At 39.6% G+C, this 25,398-nt stretch overlaps 2 protein-coding genes across 13 annotated transcripts in view; one reads left to right on the forward strand and one right to left on the reverse strand.

The window, feature by feature from the left end:
- Nucleotides 1–6,511, forward strand: part of LOC108276982 (cAMP-specific 3',5'-cyclic phosphodiesterase 4D) — a 194,572-nt gene extending 188,061 nt beyond the window's left edge. For all 11 annotated transcript variants that reach the window (XM_017489202.3, XM_017489205.3, XM_017489200.3 and 8 more), the window contains 2 exons: nucleotides 491–673; nucleotides 3,181–6,511. In XM_017489202.3, the coding sequence (XP_017344691.1) occupies nucleotides 491–673; nucleotides 3,181–3,630 (633 nt within the window). In that variant the 3' untranslated portion in view covers nucleotides 3,631–6,511. The remainder of the gene's footprint in view (nucleotides 1–490; nucleotides 674–3,180) is intronic.
- Nucleotides 6,512–9,881: 3,370 nt separating this feature from the next.
- LOC108277218 (ras-related protein Rab-3C) overlaps nucleotides 9,882–25,398 on the reverse strand; it is a 37,658-nt gene continuing 22,141 nt past the window's right edge. For both annotated transcript variants that reach the window (XM_053686858.1, XM_017489747.3), the window contains exons 3-5: nucleotides 17,135–17,253; nucleotides 14,759–14,883; nucleotides 9,882–12,439 (exon numbers count right to left, since the gene is read on the reverse strand). In XM_053686858.1, the coding sequence (XP_053542833.1) occupies nucleotides 12,246–12,439; nucleotides 14,759–14,883; nucleotides 17,135–17,253 (438 nt within the window). In that variant the 3' untranslated portion in view covers nucleotides 9,882–12,245. The remainder of the gene's footprint in view (nucleotides 12,440–14,758; nucleotides 14,884–17,134; nucleotides 17,254–25,398) is intronic.

A 25,398-nucleotide genomic window follows, 5' to 3' on the forward strand; every position in this document is an offset into this window, starting at 1 on the left:
GTTTTGCAGATGTTGCACAGCTTTTTTATTTAAATGCATCTGTAAACAAAAAATGTACACAGTTTCTTTAAGGATCTTTAATATATAAATATTTTAATCATTGATAAACTGCTTTGGTATAAAATAAATAAAACACTTTGTCTGTGCTGTTATTGGAGATTAATATTAATTTTTGTATTTGGCCATATCACACTACTCTTGCCATTGATAATTTTCCTGCAACAACATGCCCTGACATGTTTTATTTCTTAAATATACAGTACATTACAGTGAAATTCTATTATTTGCACATCCTGGTTGTTTGTAAGCCAGGGTCAGAGTGCCATGATACACTGCCTTTGGAGCAGAGAGCGATTAAAGACTGCCCTCAAGTGTGCACCAGTGGAATCTGGGCACCTTAACTCCTGAGCCACCATTGCTCACTGATGATGATAAAGGATAATGGTAGCAAGTATTTGACAGTGTGTTGTATATGTCTGGTGTGTAACAGGTGCTACAGAACATGGTGCACTGTGCAGACCTGAGTAACCCCACCAAACCACTGCAGCTGTACCGCCAATGGACAGACCGCATCATGGAGGAGTTTTTCAGCCAGGGGGACCGCGAGAGGGAGCGTGGCATGGAGATCAGTCCCATGTGTGACAAACACAATGCCTCAGTGGAGAAATCCCAGGTACTGCATTTAAATACTGTACATCACAAATTAATTTCCAATTTTTCTGCTAACACCTTATCTGGATAATTCAATGTATACACTCTACAAACACTCTTCAACATCCTGTCAGGTGACCAGCACATCAACATGCCCAATAAACACTTTGTGTCATAAAGCAGCCTTTCATTTTTAAGAGTTGACTATTTTGAAAGGTTTATCTGTTTGTTCTTCATAACTCCAGGGGTTGAAGGGAGATTTGGAAGACACTTTCACACACTTAGTTTATACATGTAATATAGTTTTGTGAAAAAGTTTTTTTTTTCTGTTTTTGTGTATCTCTCATACTAAATAGTTTTAGATATTCAAATAAAATACAACATAAAACAAAGGCAACATCAGTATACACACAATACAGTTTTTATTTTTATATTTTTATTGAAGCAAAAGAAGTGATCCAACACCTATCATCCATGTCAAAAACTAATTGCCCCCTTGAACTTTATCTGGTTGAGTCAACTTTAGCAGCAATAACTGCAACTAAACGCTTCTGATAACTGGAGATCAGGCTTTCACAGTACTGTGGTTGGAATTTTGGCCCACTCGTTTGCAGAACTGCTTTAGTTCACCCACACTGGAGGGTTTTCGAGCATGACCTGCCCGTTAAAGGTCCTGCCACAACATCTCAATTGGTTCAAGTCAGGACTTTGACTAGGCCACTCCAAAACATTCATTTAGCTTTTTTGAGCCATTCAGTTGTGGACTTAATCCTAGGCTTTGGAGTTTACAAGTGTAGCTTGTAGTCTTGCTGCATAATCCAGTTGTGCTTGAGTTTCAACTACGGACTGAAGACCAGACATTCTCCTTTAGGATTTTCTGGTAGAGAACAGAATTCATGTTTCCCTCAATTACTGCAAGTTGCCCAGAACCTGAAGCAGCAAAGCATCCCCACACCATCACACACTCACCACCATGCTTGACCGTAGGTATGATGTTCTTTTTGTGCAATTCTGTGTTTGGTTTACGCCAGATGTAACGGCACGCCTGTCTTCCAAACAGTTCCACTTTCGATTCATCAATCCACAGAACATTCTCCCAGAAGGTTTGAGGATCATCAAGGTGTGTTTTGGCAAAATTCAGACGAGCCTTAATGTTCTTCTGGGTTAAGAGAACATATAGCGCTTTTTTAACCTTAGCAGTTCCAAAGCACTTTACACTGGTTCTCATTCATCCATTCACACACACTCACACACCAATGATACCAGACCTGCCATGCAAGGAGCTAGCTTGCCATTGGGAGCAACTTGGGGTTCAGTATCTTGCCCAAGGTCACTTCTTCCCCGGATACCATTTTTGCCCAGTGTCTTTCTGATAGTGGAGTCACATGAACAGTAACCTTTATTGATGCAAGAGAGGCCTGTCGGTCCTTTGATGTTGTCCTGGGCTCTTTTGTGACTTCCTGGATGAGTCGTTGCTGTGCTCTTGGAGGAATTTTGGAAGGTCGGCCACTTCTGGGAAGGTTCACTACTGTGCTGAGGTTTTCCATTTGGAGATAATGTCTCTCACTGTGGTTCTCTGGATAACTTTTTTGCTTCGATAAATAACTATCATTTATAAAGTGTATTGTGTGTTTACTCAGGTTGCAATTTGTTTTATGAGAGATTTTGTTTAAATTTCTGAAATAATTTAGTATGAGATACACAAGAAAAACAGAAGAAATCAAATACTTTTTCACAGCACTATACATCTCAGCCTGGACTGTTGCCAATAACCCAGTAAATTCACAGATAATCTCCCTGGACAAAATCAGTCACAGTTGTCTAATTAAATGTCAGTGTCGATTGGCAAGAATCTGGATGGCCAGACTCTGAGGTTGCCTTTTGTCCACGCAGAACACAACACTGACACTCCTACGTTTCACAATGACAGCTGCAGTGTGTAAATGTGTGTGTGATTTGTTTGACAAGTTTGTTGGAACACTGGGACATTTTTAATTTCCTGCAAAATGTGGGAGTATTTGGATCAGTAAATGAAAAGCTAGACCTAGACTGGGCCGTAACAAAAAACAGCCACCGATGAACTCTAGGTAAATTGCGACCCAGTTTTCTGGGGAAAAGAACATTCCCAAATGTCATTTCTTTTCTTATATTTGGATGGGATCGAGGCTTGTTCATTTTGCAGTGTTTCTTAAAGTCTGCCAAACATGTCCCACACAGATCTGGCCCTCTGCACTCTACAGTGGTTTCCTGGAATGTAGGAGTGTCAGTGTTGTGTTCTGCTACATGAAGCTCAAACACTCACAGTCTACCAAACAGTTTTATGCCAGGTTACATTCGTCCACATGAAAAACCTTTTAATATTATATAATAAACCACTGCTATTGGTGGATACAAGCGATTTTTAATAATTTCATACTGTATCAGCACTGGGATTTGTGAAGAGGAAAAAAAGATTCCACTCTGCTGTGTGTTTCTTTGTAATAGCTAGAAAGTTTGTGTCAATCCTGTCTCCACCCGGCTGTGCTGTAGGTTGGCTTTATCGATTACATTGTCCACCCTCTGTGGGAGACATGGGCTGACCTGGTGCACCCGGATGCTCAGGATATCCTGGACACGCTGGAGGACAATAGAGAGTGGTACCAGAGCACCATCCCTCAGAGCCCTTCTCCTGCACCGGAGCAGAACGACGAGAGTGGATCGACGAACACCACAGACAAGTTCCAGTTTGAGCTCACGCTGGAGGAGGACGGAGAAACCGACACAGAGAAGGACAGCGGCAGTCAGGCCGAGGAAGAAGAGGAGGAGGAAGAGGAGGAGGAGGACGACTCCAAAACGCTCTGCACGCAGAACTCTGAGTGTACTGAGATCCTGCTGGATGAACAGGCAGAGGGAGAGGAGGAAGGCCAGGTGTGTGAGGAAGCTTCTGTAGAACCAAGTATGGTAGAGGAAGGAGAGGAAGAGGAAGAGGAAGGAACGTAGCAGTGCAGGACACATTCGTTCACTGCTAACCATGTCTCAGTGAAATGCACAGGCAGAGGGAAGAGTAATAACGGCAGAGGAGGAAAGTTCCAAAGCGCACCTTGCACTCCACAACCTCGGCCGCTGCTCTCTCCTGGACACACAAGGACACACACACTCTGGTACATTGTCCTATTTTGCTCTCAGGAATAACATTTTATTTTTCTTTGCTGTCTAATTTGGCCCCACCCCCCACCCTGTGCTTCTTGGCCCTTGGAGTGTGTGTGTGTGTGTGTGTGTGTGTGTGTGCTCCCCCTGGCACATGCTTGGAAGCTAAACCACTGTGCTTTCATCCCCTTCATGTGGGCAGCAGTAGGAAAGATCTGAAAGTCTCACACAGCACAGAGCAGTGAAGAGAGATGGACTGCAGCAGCTACGGCCACGGGGGGAAAACGGGAAATTTATTGGAATGTGTTCTCCGGCTTTTTCTACATTTAAGTCTTCCTGAAAACCTGACTAAACCCACACACACACACACAGCTCAGTGCTGTCACGGCCTCTTTGTGTTTTTTGTTTGTTTGTTTGTATGGTACATAAAATTTGAGATTCTTTTAACGAATGCTCGTTTTCTTACAACAGCAACAGCAAAGAAAACTTCTAGTGACGAGTAACTTGCAAGTATGTGTTCATGTTGGGCAGCGGGGTTTAGTGCGCTACTTTATAACTTCATTCAACACTGCTGTGTTTGTTTCGTAATCGCACGCAATCTCTTCAGTGAAGTTTCATTCCTATTTTTCCCCTTTCTTTCATTCAGATAATATAATCTACTTAAACACTTACCTCTAGTGAGCCTCAGCCAGAATAGTTTTTTTTTTTTTCCATTTGATTTGTTTCTTTCTGACTTTTGCTGGTACATTATTTATGAGTGGACACACATACACATTTTAAGTAAACCTCATTATATGAAAGCTACATTACACACACGCACCTTGGCAGGAACGCAGATGAGGCCATTAGATCAAACACGTTTCTGTTTCCTGTTACGCAAACATTTAGACTGTTTTTTGCCAACATCCTGTGTTCAGTTTGTCTTGCGTCAGATCTCATTTAGCATTTACTTTTCTACGAGACAAGCAATTTCTGAGACACATGAACTGTACACTTTGGTGTGTTAGAAGCTCGGGCTTTTCTAACTGACCTGAATCGTGCTCCTTATGAGATGCCTTTTACATTTCACTCCACTGGATCTCGTATAAAACATAGTACACATTGCGTGCGCGCACCAGGAAATTTTCCATTTGAATATACTGCCTAGATTAAAGGACTAGCTAAAACCATTGAATAAATTGTCATTGATCATGTGATCATACACACAGCCTGTGCATCAGCAGTTGTACCGTGTGCCACAAATCGTCCAGTCTGATCGAAAGCTTTCTTAGGGCTAGAACACAACTCGACCCTTACTCTTCATGCCAAACCCACACTCGCGCACTGTTCTTGCACTATAGGACTCTCAGCACTTAGCCAAGTGGCTCTTCATTTCTCTATATTTATACCTGTATGTGGTTTTATTTATTGGTTCATATGTTTTAGTTGCTGTATATATGAAGCAGTACTGTAGAACATGAACTGTAGCATAGACGGCATGTTACTTGCAAGTTACTTTCTTTCTTTTCCCTCCACATGGTGAGTGTGTACATAGAACAAACATTTTAAGGAGAAGATTCTTCACCAAAACTTGAATCCTGGCTTTTAAATAGTAGTGATTTTGTTAGACTTTTTTTCTGTTTTGTGCCATTTTTTTTTTTTGCCTCACCAAAATGACCTTACCTATTATGGGTTTTGTTTTGTCTCTGTTTACAGACATGTATTTATTGCATTGTGTATATATTGTAATGTTTATTGTAAATGATAAGCGATTCTTACTCTATCATCCCTAATGGCGATGGTGTTGCTGTATTTAGTAAACTCTTGTTGAGAGAACGTTTATTATAGCTATTATAATATGTAAAGATTCTGTAAAAAAAAAAAAAAAAGAAGAAAAAAAAAAAAAAAAAAAAAAAAGAAAATGGAAGTAGTCAAACTTTGAGCTTGTTTAATGGAGAACCAGGGGAAAGCCAAACAATATGATGCCACTGGTGTTTGGCCCCAGGGCTGTGCCTTAACTTCAGCGTCTCTAGATTTCTCTTTATTCGTCCCTCTTTGTGGACAAGAGAGCAGTAGTGCACATGGGGAAGTCCCGCCCGTTTTGCTACCTGATTATCAGAGTAAGTGCTACATTGTAAAGCTATGGTTCTGTATGCTGCTGCAGTTTTTTTGCAATGAGACTGGCACAAAAAGCAAACATTCTTTGTTCATTGCCCGGCTTTGAATGCCACACGCAATGCACCCCAATGCAATAGACACACACATGTAGGAGAACGGCGGGCTTGCTGGCTGCATAAATCCACTCTTAAGTTGTATGTTCATGCTGTTCTGAAATGTGTTCAGGTGCTGTGTGCTACCATCGTCTCATCCAGCCTTGTAGATGTGCTGATGCACTAAAGCAAAACCTTAGAAGTTTGTATGTCAAGCCTTTTTTTCGGACACGCATACTGTAGATTATAGCAGCCCTGGACCAAAGCCAGTCGTGGCTATTACTATTATTATTATTATTATTATTATTATTATTATTACTTGTATTTTTCAGTGTCATTAAAAGGTACATAAACTGGTACTTCAAAGTTTAATTCATTAGGTTACATCTTTCAATGACCTTAAACTTTTTACACTTCTTTCACTGGATACATTGTCGTTTGACAGAACTGTAGAACTGCTTCACTCAGTTTGAAGGACATTTAAAACAAGAAGAAACGTTTTATATGCAACATTAAAAAATGAAATAAAAGCATGAGTTCATTAAGTGTTTGTGCCACTTTGTGTATTTTAAGCAAGAACCTTGACTTACTGTACAGGATTTCAGAGATCTTGCAGGTTACTTTTGCAAGGTAAACCATGCTCTTCATGCAGAGATGAGAAATGGCACCTCCTCCCTCCAGGGAATCTGCGTCACAGTGCTCGCTCGCTCGCTCTCTCACTCACTCACTCACTCTCACACACACTCTCACACACACACACACACACACACACACACTGCCGCCTAGCGGTGACTGCAGTAACCATTCGTGAATAAATATGAATGTGGTTTTACAATATGCTGTTCAAACAGCTCGGTATATTAGAATTGATTCACCTCATGATTGGTGGTTGTTTGGTAGGCTAGCTATATTTTCACAATAAAGATGGTGTAATCAGTTCCGCAAAATATAAATAATAATAACAATAAACAGACGATCTGCTCTTATTATCCTGCCAGTGAGTAAACAAATATAATATAGATAAAATTATGGTGCAGATAGCCTTAGATATAATCGGTAGAATGGCGGTTGGGAATTTACAACATTGTAGTGCTGCCACCTAGTGGACATTTTAATCACAACACAGCATGGAGATCAAGCGCTTCTAAATGCTCTGATATACATTGTATTTTACGCGTATACACACAGCCGTATAATCGCATAGTCTTTCAAAATATACTCCATTTGTCGCGTACACAGGCTATCGACGCATGTGCATTACAACAATTTGAACTACCCCTCCTGGCCTACAGGAGTCAGTACAGAGCAGTAAAGCAGGTCTGTTGTTATGAAGAAAGAAAACCACAACACGAAGAACAACGCTTGGGCAATCTCTCGCCGCGATTAGCACCCATATACAAATCCTTATACTCTCTAAGGCTAGAATTATACAAATGCAGGTACTTTCTATCCTGAACTCGTTTCCGTTTCTTCCTTTTATTCTTCAACTACGTTGAGAATCAACCGCCCTATGTCACTCTCGCCACCTTGTGGAAGGACTAAATAGTGCAAAAGGATTAAATAAAACACCGTTCTCGCAGTTGCTGTGACGTCATACCCGGTCATGACTAGCGCTCGATTTGCCACTTTGAACATCCAGTTATACATTTTATATCTATATAAGGCTGCTTTACAATGCCAGTTGTTAAAAGCGCTATACAAATAAACATTGAACTGAACTGTTTATGTACTGAAATGAGTAACAGGATAAGAACTATTTAGCTACACACTTGGCTAGCTAGTACACTACATAGCACAGCTGCTAATGAACATAGCACCAATAAAGCTAGCTAGCGTTAACAACAATTAGAACATTTGCAGGGAGCGACGAAAATCACTTTATAGTCAGTGTCTGTCTGTCTGTCTCTCTCTCTCTCTCTCTCTCACACACACACACACTTTATATACAGTTAGCAAACTTACCTGGAGGATGAAGGGCTGTGCTGTGTAGTGTACAGTAGTCGTGGTCTGCAGCTGGAGCAGGTCCCAATCACAAGGCTGGCTTTTCTGAGTTTGTCATAAACACTTCGACAAATTTTTGATGTCAATTAAAAGTCTAGAGGGTGTAGCCCCATGATTTACATCAAGTTTTCAAGTTGTGCGATTCTCTCAAATGCTACACACTGTAGGCACAATGCTATTTTTTCCTCACTCACAGGTACACGAATGAGAAATAACTGAAAGCTCAAACTCGGTGTCTGCTTTAATTATTTGTACATTGTGGGAAGTTGCAGTGATTGCTAGCTGTATTGCTCACTGTCTCACCGGAGGTTTTGAAACGCTATACATTTACCCGTTTGTAAATACAAACGTGTGAAAAAGGTCCATTAGTAATAGTAGAAAGGAATCATTTTAGTTTTGAGATTTATTACATTGACGCCATTATACCGAGGTCTATCCAAGATTATATAAACTAGATAGCTCATAGAACTCTAAATTGCCAGCAATAGGTGAAGCCACCGGAAGTGCTCTAGCAGCCATTTTACGATTCGCTACCGACAGAGGGCGCTGACCGCCAACGGACGGAAACGGTCAAGATGACCCGATGTGCTGCTTTTAACTACAAAACCACGTTCGCTAAATGATGTAGCAGAAGTGTCCAGAGGTTGTAATTTATACAGACCATGTACCTATTAAGCACAAATCCGTGTAGAGTAAGGATAACGTAAAAATACACCAAAGTGTATAAAATACCCTATTTTAAAGCAAAAAGTACCTAAAGGTGTTTTATAGATTTCACTCCGCGCTGTTAGAATATCAGCTTTGTGGTCAAAAGGAAAGAACAGAGAGCAACAACCGGCAAAAACTAAACACTAATACTTCAACACCACTGTAATCTACTGAGGGGAAAGATACAGAACATAATAGGTAAAAAGTGCACGAGAATCAAATTAACCGGTCCTGGAAGGTAAATAAAAACACGTGTAAGAATGTCCTAGTGTACATTAGCTGTGTATGTGTGTGAGAGAGAGAGAGAGTGAACGTGTTTTAGTGCTTACGTGTTGAAGTATTAGTGTTTTCTTTTCAAATATACATTACAGTTTGGCAGCGCGGTAACAAACAATAATAAACCAGACTACACTGCTAATTTTCTTTTCGACAACTCACTTTACTCATTTATAATGAAGCTCTTCCTCTTTCAATAAAGGCGTTTGATATCAAACTGAAAGGTGCATTAACGCCACCTACTGGACTGTAGTATAACGTTACAAGCGTTTATATAATTACGTGTTGCTGCGTTTGTGTTGCGTGGCAACCATTCTGCTAACTGCTACATTGCTTGGCGGACGAATAAGAAGTTGTTAGCAATAAATTATTGCATTTTGTATTATTTATGTAGCAACCATTTTATAAAAGCAATAAGTAAATCACTCTAAACCACGACCTCACAGGGCATATTGCTTTGATCTAATGACCCTGTACATAAATAACGAAAATTAACTGTTATTTTTATCCTCTCAGTCAAATTTTGCACTGCAAACATCAATGACAGCTTTAACTTGTCAGTGCTGGCAAGTGACCATGGTATAAGTGGGATAATCCACAGCTAGGTGTACATTACACTTATGCATAATGCACTCTGCTTCATGTCGGGTGGTCACACACTTAGCCATGAATTATCCCTTACCTAATGTAGATAATCGTGAATAAAGGAGCTGTGTTTTAGAAAGACTTTATTATTCACCTCTTTGAGAGAAGAGGCCCAGATACAGCTGCTCATGTGATTAACCTCTGATTTTATCCTTAAACCCACCTCATGCTTTGTCATCCTTGTGATGATATCAGACAGCCAGCAGGGGGCAGCAGCACCTCATGCTGCTAAACTGTTCAAGCACAATATCAGAGTAATAAATAACTTCCCATTTTAAACGAATGCTTCATTAATAACTTTATTTAAGTATCAATACAGTCTGGAGGTTTATCTGTATTTTCAATAGTAACAGTTGGTCATACACTCATCACACACAAACAAAACAACCAGTTCAACATGAATTCCTACACACAGCACAGCAAAATCAAATGTCATGATCAGTGTTCGATTTCTGTGAACAATGAATTGCTTTTGATATCAAATAATAATAATAGACATCACTCCATAATTCATTTGTCTCGTATAGGGCTTGAGAATGGAAAAAAATGCATAAAAGTTCATCCTACTAAAGTACAATCAATTACACTGGCTCATGTGTGAATGAAGAATCTTTTACTGTCAGTACAGCCACACCAAACATGCTCCCATTCATAAAGGGATTTACACATACGCATTTTACCACTTGCTTAGGCAAGAACCTAGTGATTAATTTCAAATGCAAACACACACACACACACACACACACACACACACACACACACACACACACACACACAGAGCATTTATTACTCCCCTGTTTTCAGTGTGAACACATCGGTATGAGCTCAGCTGGAGGATGAGATGGGAGTGAAGTGTCTAAAAACAACATTTCCCATTTTCAGAATTTTCCCATTTTTAACACACACACACACACACACACACACACACACACATGCGTGCGCACACACACACACGCGCACACACACACACGCGCGCACACACACACAGCAGGTATACACATTCCTCAAATTACACATCTACAGTATGTACAGGAAACAGGATTTAAAATATTGCACTTATTGGCCCATTGCAGCCCACAGGTGTGCAGGATGCAGAATTTCAACGACTATAATATATAGATACCGATCTCTAAATATAGATGTCATGCAAGTGTAATGCTAAAGGCTGCGGAAAACAGCTGCACTGATTCCACATCAGCAATGCATAAGGACTGTTTAACATTACACACACTGGCCTACTCGCTTCTGATACAATAAATAGTAGTGCTTTTCTGGATTTCTCTATTATTTCACATCACACACTCACAAACGACATCAGACGCAAAGCACATTCAACACAAGTCTAACATCAGGGCTACATTTCTATTCATCATTTCATTTTATAAAGAGAGGAACTGCAGTACAGTGTTGGACAACACATAATCGATGGGAACGTCTACATGAAGGTGGAGAATTACAACCGGAAGAATCGACGCGCTGTTATTTAGAATTTTTTTTTTTTAAAGTCAGAATTGCTGTATGACGTATTGATTGTATGAGTGACGCTGCAGAAAAAGCTTCCTCCTCTTTCACGCAGCTCGCTTTTCAGTAAGAGCAAATGATATCTTACAGAATCCAATCATTTTAAATCTGTACAGCCTCTCTGATGACAGAAGGACAAAATAAGATGGCAAGAGAGCTGGGAAATGTTAAAAGGCACCACTTCCTGCTCCAAGTGGCTTCTTGGAAAATATTCATCTTTTATACTGCAATGCCTGGGGGGGGGAAACACTGAATAAACAGGTTACAGTTAACAAGTTCATCACTAAAGTACTAAGGGATTTTTTTCTAGAGCTCTGATCGACCCCTTTGTATATACGACTCATGTAGCTACTAATATAGCTGTACTGCAATTCTAAATGACTTCAAGTGTTTACAACTTTCCTCACAGCAGTTTAACAGAAACTAGAACAAAAAATATATATATATTTTTTTTTTCTCCAGATTACATCTGATGGAATAAAGTCCTTGTGAGGAACTACCACAATGGTGGAGTAGCCTTCTGACCACATACTCATTATATGGCTGGCAGATATAATTCTGATATATTCTTATAAATTACAACACTATACATTTTCTTTCAGATATCTCAGTAATCATCAGTTATTTTATAACTCGAGTGCTGATGGGACACTAAAATCTATTTTTGTACTATAAGCTTCCTTCCCCTCCTTTTAAATGAAGCTGATAACTAATAAAAACATAATTGAAACTACAGTTGTTTATAGTTTTTTAATGTTTCAGATATCATGATCTGATCAGCTTTAGCACTACGCTGCAGCAGGATTCACACTGAACTCGTTATGAAACAGTGTAGGTTGATAGTCAGATACAGGTCACAGCACTGAGGCATTTCAAACCCTTTTTCCTCACCTTTTCTCAGAAATGCATTCCGTTCCATTACAAGTGCAACCAATCTGGGATGTGGGCGGAGTGTAAGAGTGTCACATGACCCTTAACATGCCTTCCCTGAACAATGAGATACAGCTCGTTCCATCCAGGAGCCACGACGTTAAAGGTTTAATGCCTCAACCTAAAGAAGCCCAAGTATTGGATACACACCCACACCCGTACTCACACACACACACACACACACAGGACTCTGATGCACTAACATGCACAGTTGGGTTGTTGTAATGGTGGCGGGTTGTCTGTTAGCCTGGCATTGCCCTGCGTTCCCGTGGTAACTGCAGGATCAGTCTCTAGGCTCTCGGACATTTTGTCACAGATGATATCAACGAGGCGCTCGAATGTTTGCTTCACGTTGATGTTATCCTTGGCGCTTGTCTCGAAGAACTCAAAGCCTTGGAGACACAAAAACCATAAACATTAGAGGTGTTGATTCACAGAGAGGCACCGGGTAACTGTAAACAAACAAGTGAGATAAATGAGTGAAGCCACGTCTCTTGGTCTCCCACATTTATTCATCTGACATGTTTTTATGCAAAGCTGCTTATCCAGTTCAGGAGCCGCACAGAGCTGTTAGATGAGCTAACAATGATACAGTGCTGCAGAACAAAATGTGTTTTTCCACTCAACTTTTATAAGCAAACATCGGCTCAAACGGAATTTTTAAAAAAACCTCTGTATTTTTGCTCTACTTAATTTTCTATGTCTGGAGCATTCACTTCCACACAGAAGAAGTGCTTATAACTCCAGATCATATCAGCTGCAACTAAACTCTTTTTCAGGAAACTGAATTTTAAAGATAATTTTGTAAAATCCAAATGACCTTTACAGATCTTTATTGGAAAGGGTTTAAACAAAGTTTTTAATGCTTGTTTAATGAACCATAAACAATTATTGCACATGCACCTGTGGAACAGTCCTTAAGACACTAACAGTTTACAGGCAGTAGGCAATTAAGTCACAGTTACAATAACTTAAGACACTAAAGAGACCTTTCTACTGACTCTGAAAAACACCAGAAGAAAGATACCTAGGGTTCCTGCTCACCTGCGTGAACATGCCATAGACCTGCTGCAGGGAGGCATGAGGACTGCAGGTGTGGCCAAATCAATAAACTGCAATGTCTGTAATGTAAGACACCTAAGACAGTGCTACACGGAGACAGGAAGGACAGCTGATCGTCCTTGCAGTGGAAAATTACATGCAACAACATGTCCCATGCAGATGTGATGGAGAACTTGCGAATGCCTTGGTGGAAGAGTGGAGTAACATCTCACAGCAAGAACTGACAAATCTGGTGCTGTCCAGGAGGATGAGATGCACTGTAGTACTTAAAGCAGCTGAAGGCCACCAGATACTGACTGTTACTTTTAATATTGACCCCTCCTTTGTTCAGGGACTCATTATTCAATTTCTGTTCATCAAATGTCTGTGAAACTTGTTCAGTTTATGTCTCAGTTGTTGAATGTTTTTGTGATAATACAAATATTTACATGTTAAGAAATTTGCTGGAAATAAAAGCAGTTGAATGTGAGTCGGCGTTTCTTTTTTGTTGAGTTTACATTACTGACAAAAATATCTGTTCATTCTTTCTCTCTCGCACTCAGCCTCTCCATCTCTCGCACAGCCTCTCGGTTTCTCTCTCAATCTCGCGCTCAGCCTCTCTGCCTCTCTCTCTCAATCTCGCGCTCAGCCTCTCTGTCTCCCTCAGTCTCGCACTCTGTCTCGCGCTCAGCCTCACTGTCTCTCTCTGTCTCGCGCTCAGCCTCACTGTCTCTGTCTCGCGCTCAGCCTCGCTGTCTCTCTCTGTCTCGCGCTCAGCCTCGCTGTCTCTCTCTGTCTCGCGCTCAGCCTCTCTCTAACTCTCTCACGCTCTCTCCCAGACTCCCTCTCATTCTCTCTCTCAATCTCACTAACATTCTACGGCATTTATTAAATATAGCACCTCATTCATGAATGCACTTTCTCTATGTAACATTCGTAACATTTCTGTATGCAACATTGGGACTTGACCTACATGGTGATAATTTGAGAAGCACTTTAATGGACATTTGACAAAATTATACATAATTAAGGAACTAAGGAAAGATGAAACTCTCACCTTTAGTCTTGGATTTAGACAATGATTTTGGTTTCATTTTTTCTCCACGCTGATGGCAGAGACTATGTGTGGAGCTGTTAATGAGTGCTTGGTGTCATCTAATCACATGTGTTTAATTATCGCCTGAGCTGTTAGCTGAAAGCAAATACTTCATCTGCTCTAATTTATTCACAGTAAAGGTATTCAACATTCACCTAAAGTGTTTAATTTTCTGTAGAGCTCTCTTCACGAGCTGCCTCACAGGATATACTTTCCTCCACCACAACACAACTCTATATGTGTTCATTTCATTGTAATAAATTCCATAGTTCAGGGTGTGGGGTGTGCTTCAGGTCACACACTTGGGGTGTTTTCCCACTGGTACCCTGGGAACATCAACAAAATTCCTTCGGACATTTTGCAAAATGATAGACAATAATTACTTCACATACACAATGATTTATGTGTGCTTAATAATCCTTATTTAATGATTATTATTTATTTAATTAGTGCTACTTTATGTTTCCTAGCACTTTTTAATGGCATTTCAGTTGAACGATCTCCAGGGAAGAATACCTCATATGATTGGTTTCCTGGGTCAGATGAACACAGCTGATTGGTGGAATGGACTTACCGAGCTGTTCGGCTAGCAGTTTGCCGCTCTCCACAGACACAACTCTTTCCTCCTCCATATCACACTTATTACCGGCCAGGATGACTTGTGCATTGTCCCAGGAGTAAGTCTTTATCTGGGTTGACCTGAGCACAAATACAACAGTGTGTGTTTTATTCCATTCATCATAAACTGATGTTACAGCTACAGACACTGTGAGATCTGAACATCAACAGATCCTCAAGAGGCACAATCAAATCATACTGCATGAAGGCAGTAGAATTTTAAAATGCCACCAGGTGACTTCATATGAGGACATGGTGTCAGGCCAGATGTTGATTCATTTCAAATGAATTATTAGATTATAAACAACATAGAGAAATTAAAACTCTTTACAACGACAATCCTCTCCTGGAGGATCCTTTTCAGATAAACATGCTCTACTGAACATTCTGTACACACCTTCCTCACGTGTAGCTTTAAAAAGCTGCTCGCTTCAGTAATTGGTACCATAGCAACAGCCAGGAGCCAGCTAGTGTGTGTGTGTGTGTGTGTGTGTGTGTGTGTGTGTGTGTGTGTGTGTGTGTGTGTGTGTGTGTGTGTGTGTGTGTGTGTGTGTGTGTGTCTTCCTTATGCAGGAAATGTAGAAAAAAACATATTGCACTAAACAATGTTGTTTCAGCATGTATAATCTTTGCTTTGGCCAGAAGTAGCTGTTGAACTACAGAGAAGCACAAACTCTGTATTTTCTCTCGAATAATTTCTATCCTTCATACACACGAGTCATCACAGCCTGTGATTTTGCTTTTTCATTCACAAGGGAAATTGTATTTGCATTGAAAACATTGACAACGCTTCCTCTTTAAATGACTGGTGGGTTACCTTTTAAGAAGGGGGCAGAGCTTACTCCACCTTAGTCAAAGTCCACCATTAAGTATTATGATCTTTATGTTCTACAGGAGTGGAGAAATCAGAACAAAAAGATTTTGTGTCCAGGATTTTCATTTTCATTTATAGTTGCATTGAGAAGTCGGAAGACAGCTCAAGGCAACTACAAAAAAAAACCCTACTGACTTTCCACAAAACAAACATTTTTATTTGATATGTATATTTAAACAAAATTTGCTTCACGATGTTATGGTCAATGCTATAAGTATAGTGTGCACTACTTATTTTGAAAAATAACGTTTTGGAATGTTTTGGAATGGCCAAGCCTGAGCTTAATCCTATAGAAATGTTGTGGAAGGACCTGAAGCAAGCAGTTCATATGACGAACCCCACCAACATCCCAGAGTTGAAGCTGTTGTGTACTGAGGAATGGGCTGAAATTCCTCCAAGCCGATGATTAAGAGTGGAGGTTGTTATAATGTCAAAGGGAGATTAGATCTGGAATGTCGACGTTCAAAAAGCATATATGGGTGTGATGGTCAGGTGTCCACATACTTTTAGCCATATAGTGCAGCTCACCATACTTTATTTCATTATGTTTGCTACCACTTTTTAGCCAAGTCCCTAAAATATGGGACAGGGCTGAGCTAACTAAAGGATTCATGATTTGTCTACCTTTGTTCTATATTAGTATCAATATCGTACTGTCATATTCTCACCCTTACTACAGAGCAAACGGAGCTTAGTTTCATTATGGCACTAGAGGCATGGTCTTCAGAAACTTTGCTGCTTGTGCACTAAGTTAGCGAATCTGTCTCAATCTGTCACTTCTACTTCCTCAGCATATCATCAGACCCCTCATTAGCCTCTCTACTGTCTAATTAAATCACGATCCGCTCCCTAACCTCAGCCAAATTACCCATCAAGAAGATCAATAAAGGCTTGCACGACCGGATGGGTCTGTCTGGGTCCGAAGAATTTTCTCCTTCAAGAAATGTAAATGCATTCCATTAAATATTAACACCCCAGCTGCTCTTCAAAACCATGTACCTCCCTTTTTTCTGTTCAGGTAAAGGTCACATGCATCAGTGATAAAAGATCATGAAAGAAGGACTTCTGCACACATTCACACACTCATTCGGCTCCTATTCAGACTCACAAAGGAAGTCATTTGAAATCTTCTTTAAATGCTGATCTCATAGTTTAATGATGCTGATACTATAAGCCATTTTACTACCTACATTACCAGCTAATATTTACACTTCTCACCACTTGTGCTAATTAAGATGTTTTTTCCCACTGTTCTGGATCAGAGAAAAGTTTTTATTCATCTGTCTCAGTGCTGTCACTGACGTTTTATTAGGAGAAAGGTTTGCTCTCAGCAGACGATGAGTCATTCACTTCCATAAAATATACAGCACTTTTTCTCCTGACAACGACACACACATACACACACACACACACACATACACGCAATCTGTTACAGAAAGAACTGGATCTGAGACTCACCAGTCCTGCACCGCTCCGAAAGACTCCTCATTGGTAATGTCATACATGAGTATGAAGCCCATGGCTCCGCGGTAGTAGGCCGTCGTAATGGTCCTATAACGCTCCTGTCCTGCTGTATCCTACAACACACACACACACACACACACACACACACACACACACATACATACACAATGATATACACTTATAGCTCACTTTATATTTCACCTGCTCTTTCATACAGTTATCCGATCATGTGGAAGCAGCACAATACATAAAATCATGCAGCTACAGGTCAACAGCTTCAGATAAAATTCTCATCAAACATCAAAATGAGAGGAAAAAAAGTGATCTCTGATTTTGTTTGTACTAGACAGGTTGTATTGATGTTTTCAGTATTTCACAACCTGCTGATTTCCTGGGATTACAGAGTAGTGAAAAAAAACAAAAACATTTGGTGAGAGGCAGGTTTGCGGGCGGAAAGCGCTGTACAAATCAAGCTGAATTGAAATGCCTTGTTGGAAAGGTCAGTGGAGAAGAGTATGGTAATTCCACTACTCTTTACAACTGTGGTGAGCAGATAAGCATCACACGAATGCACAACATACTGAACCTTGTGTGGGATGGGCTACAACAGTAGAAAACCAAGAACACGAATCTGAAGCTACTGTGGTCACAGCCTGACCAAAACTAGACAGGTGAAAACTGGAAAAATGTTGCCTGGTCTGATGAATCAAAATTTCTGCTGCAACATGCAGATGGCTGGGTCAGAATTTGGCATCAACAGCATGAATCCACAGGCCCAACTGGCCTTAACATTTCAGAATGGTAGTGGTGGTATAATGGTGTGGGGATCAATTTCTTGGCAAAAACTGGGCACTATTAATACCAGTTAAACACCAGATTATTGTTTGAATGCCACAGCCTATGGCTACACAGACCATGGCCACAATTTACCCACCTTCTATTGCCTACTTCCAGTATGACGATGCATCATGTCACATCTCAGACTGGTTCCATAAACATGACAATGAGCCTCCAAAGTCACCAGATCTGAATCCAATAGAGCATTTTTGGGATGTGGTAGAATGGGAGAAATGTCTGCAGCAATTATGTGATGCAGTCATGTTAACATGGACCAGAATCTCAAAGGATATATTTTGTGGAATCCATGCCACAAAGAACTGAGACCATTCTGAATGTAAACTAGCCTTTACCCAGGAATAGGGCATGATGATATCGAAATTATAGAAATGAAATAGCAATATCAGATTGAATTTCTTTTGAATTTGTTGAATATATTTTCCAATCCAATTCATATGTTAAGTCATGAACGTGTGCAATGTTGGCTGCCATGGCAGTTCTTACAGGTAAATAGACACAACCTGTTTAAAAAGAGTTTTAAGCCTGGGTGCAATGACGACGTCAATTTCAGATTAGAACGAGGTATCAGCCGATACTCTGAGCTCTGATACATGGTAAAGAAAGATTGAAGCATTCTATCTTGATGCAATCTATCAGATGTGTATACAATGACAATAAGCTCAGTATCTGCAAAAACACGCCAAGCTTTTGCATTCAATCTTTCGGCTGTGACAGTAATCTAAAAATAACACAGAAATGTCCAAGTAAACCTGCTGTATGTAGCATTACAATGATATACAGCTTTATTTTGGGCAGTGAATTAATAATCTGTGCGGTATTCTCAGGCCTCGATGAAACTGCATCAAAATCACTACAGACCATAAAGACTATGATGCAAAAACTGCATGCAAATGAGTAAATAAACGAATGATTGAATGAATGAACAAACGGCATCTATAGGGACATTTGAACCAGAGTCACTAAGTATCCTTCCCACTGATTACTCTCAGACAGAAGCATTCGAAGATGTAGAAATCCCCACTGTGTTGCCATGGAGATTGGCCATTGCAACAGGAAGTACCAAAAGAGCTGGACTTAAAGAGGTGAAGCGGATGTTGGAGGCAAAATTACTGACCGTGGTATGTCGTCAGTACGCACTCGCATGCATTAATATATTCTCTAATTTACAGAGGCATCAGAAACAGATAATGGAATAGAAATAGCTTTAAAAAAGCTACAATACCTTTGTTTTGAAATACCTGATGTTAGAAACACAATTCTATAACATGACCTCATTCAAACTCTATAAAATAAGCCCTTACCTGAGTGCCTGTTTGAGTTTGCTGATCACATGGCATTATGCACTGCCAAAAGTTAAAAGCATGATATTTTAAGCTCTGAGCTGAATTTCCATTGCTCTCATGCATATTTCCTTGTACACATACACACACAATACATATCAACCTATCCTACTGCAGCACAAAATCATACATAGACACAGTGTAAGCAGTTTATCAGCACCAAGTCCAAAACTCACAATAACTAATGCAGCCTTTTACATCCGACAAAGGCAGCACTACTGCTGTGCATTGAAAGTGTATTTTTTGCTTGAATTTTATTTGTTGCTCACTTTCTGAAAAAAGTCTCACTGGATTAACAAACCTTAAAGTAAATGCTCAGCATGCAGCTACATGATGTAAAAAAAACAAAAAACTTCTGAACAGTTCTTCGGGTGTAAAACATGGGGTTATTCTGCTCCTCCACCAATCTGCTTTGCTCACATTTGGACAGTCTGCACACAAACATCTTACAAAGTGCTTTCACACCACAGTCAGATGTCATTTTCCTCACTCACCATTTTTCAGTGCTATAACACTGCCAGAAGTCATCAACTGTCAGAAGTCAGTTTAATATGATTTAGAAATTATTGCAGCTAAATTCTATCCATACATCAGTTTTCTGTTTTCCTACACAGGGTTGTGGGGGAGCCTGGAGCCTATCCCAGGGACCTCTGGGCACATGGCAGGGGACACCCTGGACAGGGTGCCAACCCTTCACAAGATAAAATCACACACACGCACACACACACACACCCACACACACACACACACACACACCAGACAATTTAGAGAAGGCAATCAGCCTGCAGTGCATGTCTTTGGACTGAGGGAGGAAACCGGAGGCAATTGTGCTAACCACTGAGCAATTTAAATTGTATAAGATAGATTGCTGTTTTAATTAGTAGCTTTAATCAGATCCCAGCTGGAGGATGGAGTGAGTGATGCCTAAATGGTTTGTTAAGACCACTGCCTCACAGACAGCATTATTGCAATACTTTTCATGCAAAATCTCAAAATGGAATTTGATTGACCTTTTCTATGTTTTGATCTTACTTGTACTAATATGGAGTCAGAGTGGAAAGGCCTTCTCTTTAGTTTTCCTCTACCAATGAGAATACAGGGGAGTAGCAAGAATTTCACTGGTAAAAGCTTGTAACCCATCCGGATTGGCTGATGTGTTGTTGTAGTGAAAATCAAGGTTGTCTAGGTAAAAAATTTTTTTAAAAAAGTCAGCAAGCAAGCAGGATGAACTTGAGCAGACGCACACTTTCCAAACACGAAAAAACAGATTTGCACGAGAGCAGCATAATTCAGAGTGCTTACAGTTTCTGTGTGTGAGCAAAGTGATTCTCTGCAGCAGCAGGATAAATTTGACTGAGCACTTATTTCTGTTTGACAGCAAAAGAAATCTGCTCACAGACCAAACTACTATACGTTGAATTGTAGCCGTAAAAGTACACTGAGGCTAAATTTAATTACTGCTTTGCATGCTCAGGATGGCTGCCCTCACACTCTCCATTAAAGATCCTGCTTAAAGTTCATGAGATATTTTATAAGGTTTCTTGGATTGTAAGACGATACTGTAGTGCCTTCTCTTGATACTTTAAGTGAGTACAGTTTGCAGACTGCTTTGATTGATCATAAATCATGAAATATTCATGAGAGGTTGCGTTCATTCTGTGTCATCTGTTCATTAGTGCCACAGCATATACTAGATTTACTTCACACAGTGGTATGTCTTATCAGATGTTGGTGTCTGACCATTTTTCACAACTACGAGTACTGATACCCAATAACAGTATCAGTATTGATGCACCCCTACTGTTTAATCAAAATTTGTGTCATCACCTGCATCAGTTCAACTATACTCTCTCTCCCACCCTCTCTAAATATGATATTATCTAGGTGAATTTCTAAAAGTACACCTGTATTAGGTATCAGGGCACTCATGTAAGAGCACAAACCGCTGATAAATAAAATATATAAAATAAATAAAATATATAAGCTAAATAAATACTATCTTTTTCTAGATCTATGTTTTCAGTTCCTTATAAAAAGCAGAGCCAGCCATGTGTTTGCCTGAGCCTCTATTCACTATTAGTTCAAGAGCAGATCAGTGTGAGGCAAAAGAAGTGTTGAGACATCACCTGCAACAAGAAACTGATATTGATTTGAATTACGGTTATCTCTCAGTCGCATTTTTTTCTGCTTAAAAATTGCTGCAAGACAACATTAAAATGGATTAATCCGAGTGGCTGAATGGGAAACAAAACGCGTTAAAAACAGGATACGAGGCAGAACAGTCAGCAACAATTTTATTTAACACATCAGTTAAGTCCATGTTAAAGTTAAGCAACATTACTTTAATCATTACTGAGGACTTCCTTATTTGTTCATCATGTGCCAGAGCCGCAAAGCACTATAGCATACACTCTGTCACTATTTGCACTTTTTTAGTCCTGTACGTCGTATATTATGAAGCCCCATGCCCCTAAAGGTACGCTATTTAGCAAAAGAGGTTGGGCACTGATGTCCGGTAAGAAGACCTGGCACAAAGTTGGTGTTCCATTTCACCCCAAAAGTGTTAAGTGGGGTTGAGGTCAGGGATCTGTGCAGGCCACTCAAGTTCTTCCACACCAACATGGACAAACCATGTATTTATGGACTTTATTTTGTACACAAAGGCATTGTTATGCTGGATCATGTTTGGGCCCATAGTTCTAGTGAAGGGTAATCTTGCATACAAACAGATCCTATACAATTGTGTCCAAATTTGTGGCAATAGCTTGGGGAAGACCCTTGTATGAGTGTTATGGCCAAGTACCTACATACTTTTGACCATATAGTATATATAGAAGAGATGACAGTACAAATTGACTTAAATAAAATAGAAAAGATTCTGGTAAAACAAACAAACAAAAAAACCTAAATAACAGATCAAAGGATGAAGTTAAAATGCTTCTTAAACAGCCTGCTGTCTGACTGCTAACAGTGCCCTATAAGGTGCAGCAGACCATGACAAAGTAACAATTTTCTCTGTAAAGCCACTGAGGAGTGCTCCTTATCTCATATTGACAGCATGGTCACACACACACACACACACACACACACACACACACACACACACACACACACACACACACCATTAGCAGTGATTGTTTGGGCTTCTGTATCTCTATGAGAATTGTGAGTGAGCATTTTTTTTTCTTATAGTTCTGTGAAAATCTGCTGTTAGTACACATAGGTGTGGAAAGCTTTAACTTCCTGCTAACATCAAATTAACTGTTTTTATTAATTTTATTTTATTTCAATGTGCATGTTTGTAATTATAATAACAAATTGGGTGTTTAATTAAAATATGCTAAAATATATTCACCAGACCTGCCAACCATTATGCATTTTGCATAGGAGCTCCACGGTATTTGGCTCACAAATAAAAACGAGAGATGAGCAAATCGACATGTGAATCTGGAATGATCTGTGCATCTGTTTTGAACTCTCCAATATTAACAGACACTTCCTGGAAGCCCTGCACCCTTCCCCCAATCTAAAGCGCTCTCGCTTACTGTCACTGTAAATGGAGAATATTTTAAAGTTCATTCATGTGAAATAACATTTATCAGCGTATGTTCGATTTAGCTAACATTAGTTAGGTGGACAAGTATTCACATCGGTTTACTATATATATTAGGGATGTCAATTGTCAAAATAGCCCAAAGTGGCTCTTTCAGCATTTGGTTAAAAAAGAAAAAAAGAACAAAGTATTTGACCAAAAAAAAAGATTAAACAGCCCTACAACAAAGTGTCACATCTAACAGTTTACAAAAAACTGTTATTGTTGATGATAATTAGAAAGTGATTAAATACCGTTTTTGTTTTTTTTTGTTTTTTAACGCAAGAGTCCTGCTGCTTTCTCTTGTTTAGCACTGAACATCATAAACAATGTGACATTGTGTTTTTTTAATTATTGTATATTATAGTACACTTTCAATATATAAATCTAAATATATTAATGTAAATATACACTGTGTGGCCAAAAGTATGTGGACACCTGACCGTCACACCCATACGTGGTTCTTATCAATACTGTTGCCATAAAGTCTGAAGCAAACAATTGTCTAGAATGTCTTTCAATGCTGTCGCATTACAATTTCCCTTCTCTGGAACTATAGAAAGAGGCCCAAACGTGTTCCAGCATGACAATGCCCCTGTGCACAAAGCAAAGTCCATTAAGACATGGTTTGCCAGTGCTAGAGTGTAAGAACTCGAGATTCCTGCACAAACCCTGACCTCAACCCCATTGAACACTTTTGGATGAACTGAAATGCTGACTGTGCACCAGACCTCCTCACCTGACCTCACTAATGCTCTTGTGGCTGACTGAACACAAATCCCCACAGCCACACTGCAAAATCTAGTGGAAAGCCTTCCCAGAAGAGTGGAGTATATTATAACAGCAAAGGGGAACTAAATCTGGAACAGGATGTTCAACAAGCACATACATTATGAAACTATTGGCCCTATAGTGAACTTTTAGTTCAAATTAAGTTTAATTTCTTAAAATACAGAATTCGCTTTTAAGTACATTGTTAAATGGATTTTATATTTGATACGAAAATTGAATCTTTAAATATTTTAAATGCTTATAGATAACTTGGAAATTATTTTATTCACTTTTGATACTTTCAGAAATATGCAATTGCTTTAAATCCAATGGTATTTTTTTTGTCATTTAGAAGCTATTTAGTTTGTGATTGTAGTTTGAAATGACTTCTCAGTGGAAGGTTTATTGTAGGTACATAATGAATATATGGTGTATATATACACGTGATGAATATATAGTATACAAACATGCTAGGTTGATGGAGTTTTGCTCCACAGAGGCTAAGTAAATAGAAGAGAGGTCATTTTAGTTTATGTGGTAGGAGTAAAGAGCTGGCTATTTCTGATTTTCAACTGAAAAGGGCAATGCTGATTCACCAACTACAAAGCCAGTGAAAAGTATTTGCGAGCCCTGTTCGGATCGTATTAATTTCTTGGGGTGACCTCTGTATTAAAATATTTGCTCCCCTGTGATGAAAAATCTACTGCCTCTACCGCATCTATATAACTATTAGTTAATCAATTTCACTAGGTTTCTTTTCCCTATGAATATAAATGGTTTATGGAGATTACATTACTGCATTATGAACATATTTAGAAAATGCTAGTTATGATTTGCTAGCATCTAACAGGTTCGGCTTTATACTTGTTTTGCTCCAGCACCATTCATAGGACAGATGGTGGATATTCTCGATTTCAGCTTGGAGGAGAGAACAGGAAGACGTATGTGATATTAATTTCCTGTACAGCAGTAATCCAGTCTAGTAATTAAGGTAATGAAAGCTGAGTTAATTAACGTGTGGCCCTTGGACTAAGAGACCCAGTCAGCTTGCACTCCATCCGTGAGATTCATGTGCCTGGTACCAACCCAAGCCTTCATCCACCCCTCTACCCCCATGCGGTTTTATTGATCCCTTCACCCGTTATCCTTTCATTGAGCCAATAAATTATAGTCAGACAATGTAAGTGCACATCACTGTGACAGGCTGAAACTTCCCCAGCATCTATTCCATGAGAACAGAGCACAGGAAGGATGAAACAAGAAAATCTGTTTTAATGAGCAAATGAGCGTCTTTCAACTTCCTGATTTAAAAGGTAGTTGCATTCAGGATACAACATCCAAACTAAACTGTCACATTGTGATTTACTCACAAAAAGTGGCATAAGGGCAGTTCAGTTCTAATTATAATATTCTTCATGATTCAATAAAAACACTATAGTAAATAACATGTGACTGATGATTAAATACAGCAAAACCGTTTGTGAAATGCTGTAGAAGGATGCAGTGACGAGAAAAAATTGAGCAGCACCATGGACAGCTCTTCAGGGTAATGGATATGGAACAAAAGAGAGAGCTGCTATCTGAGCACATCACAGCAATGAAAAAACAACACTAAAGGGCAGACTTATAGGTCACTGCTAAAAATTGCAGAAAGAAAAGTAGCAGCTGATGCTTTTGTACCAATATAAGGTGTGATA

Source organism: Ictalurus punctatus, chromosome 16 (genome assembly GCF_001660625.3).
Source record: "Ictalurus punctatus breed USDA103 chromosome 16, Coco_2.0, whole genome shotgun sequence".
Lineage (NCBI taxonomy): Eukaryota > Metazoa > Chordata > Actinopteri > Siluriformes > Ictaluridae > Ictalurus > Ictalurus punctatus.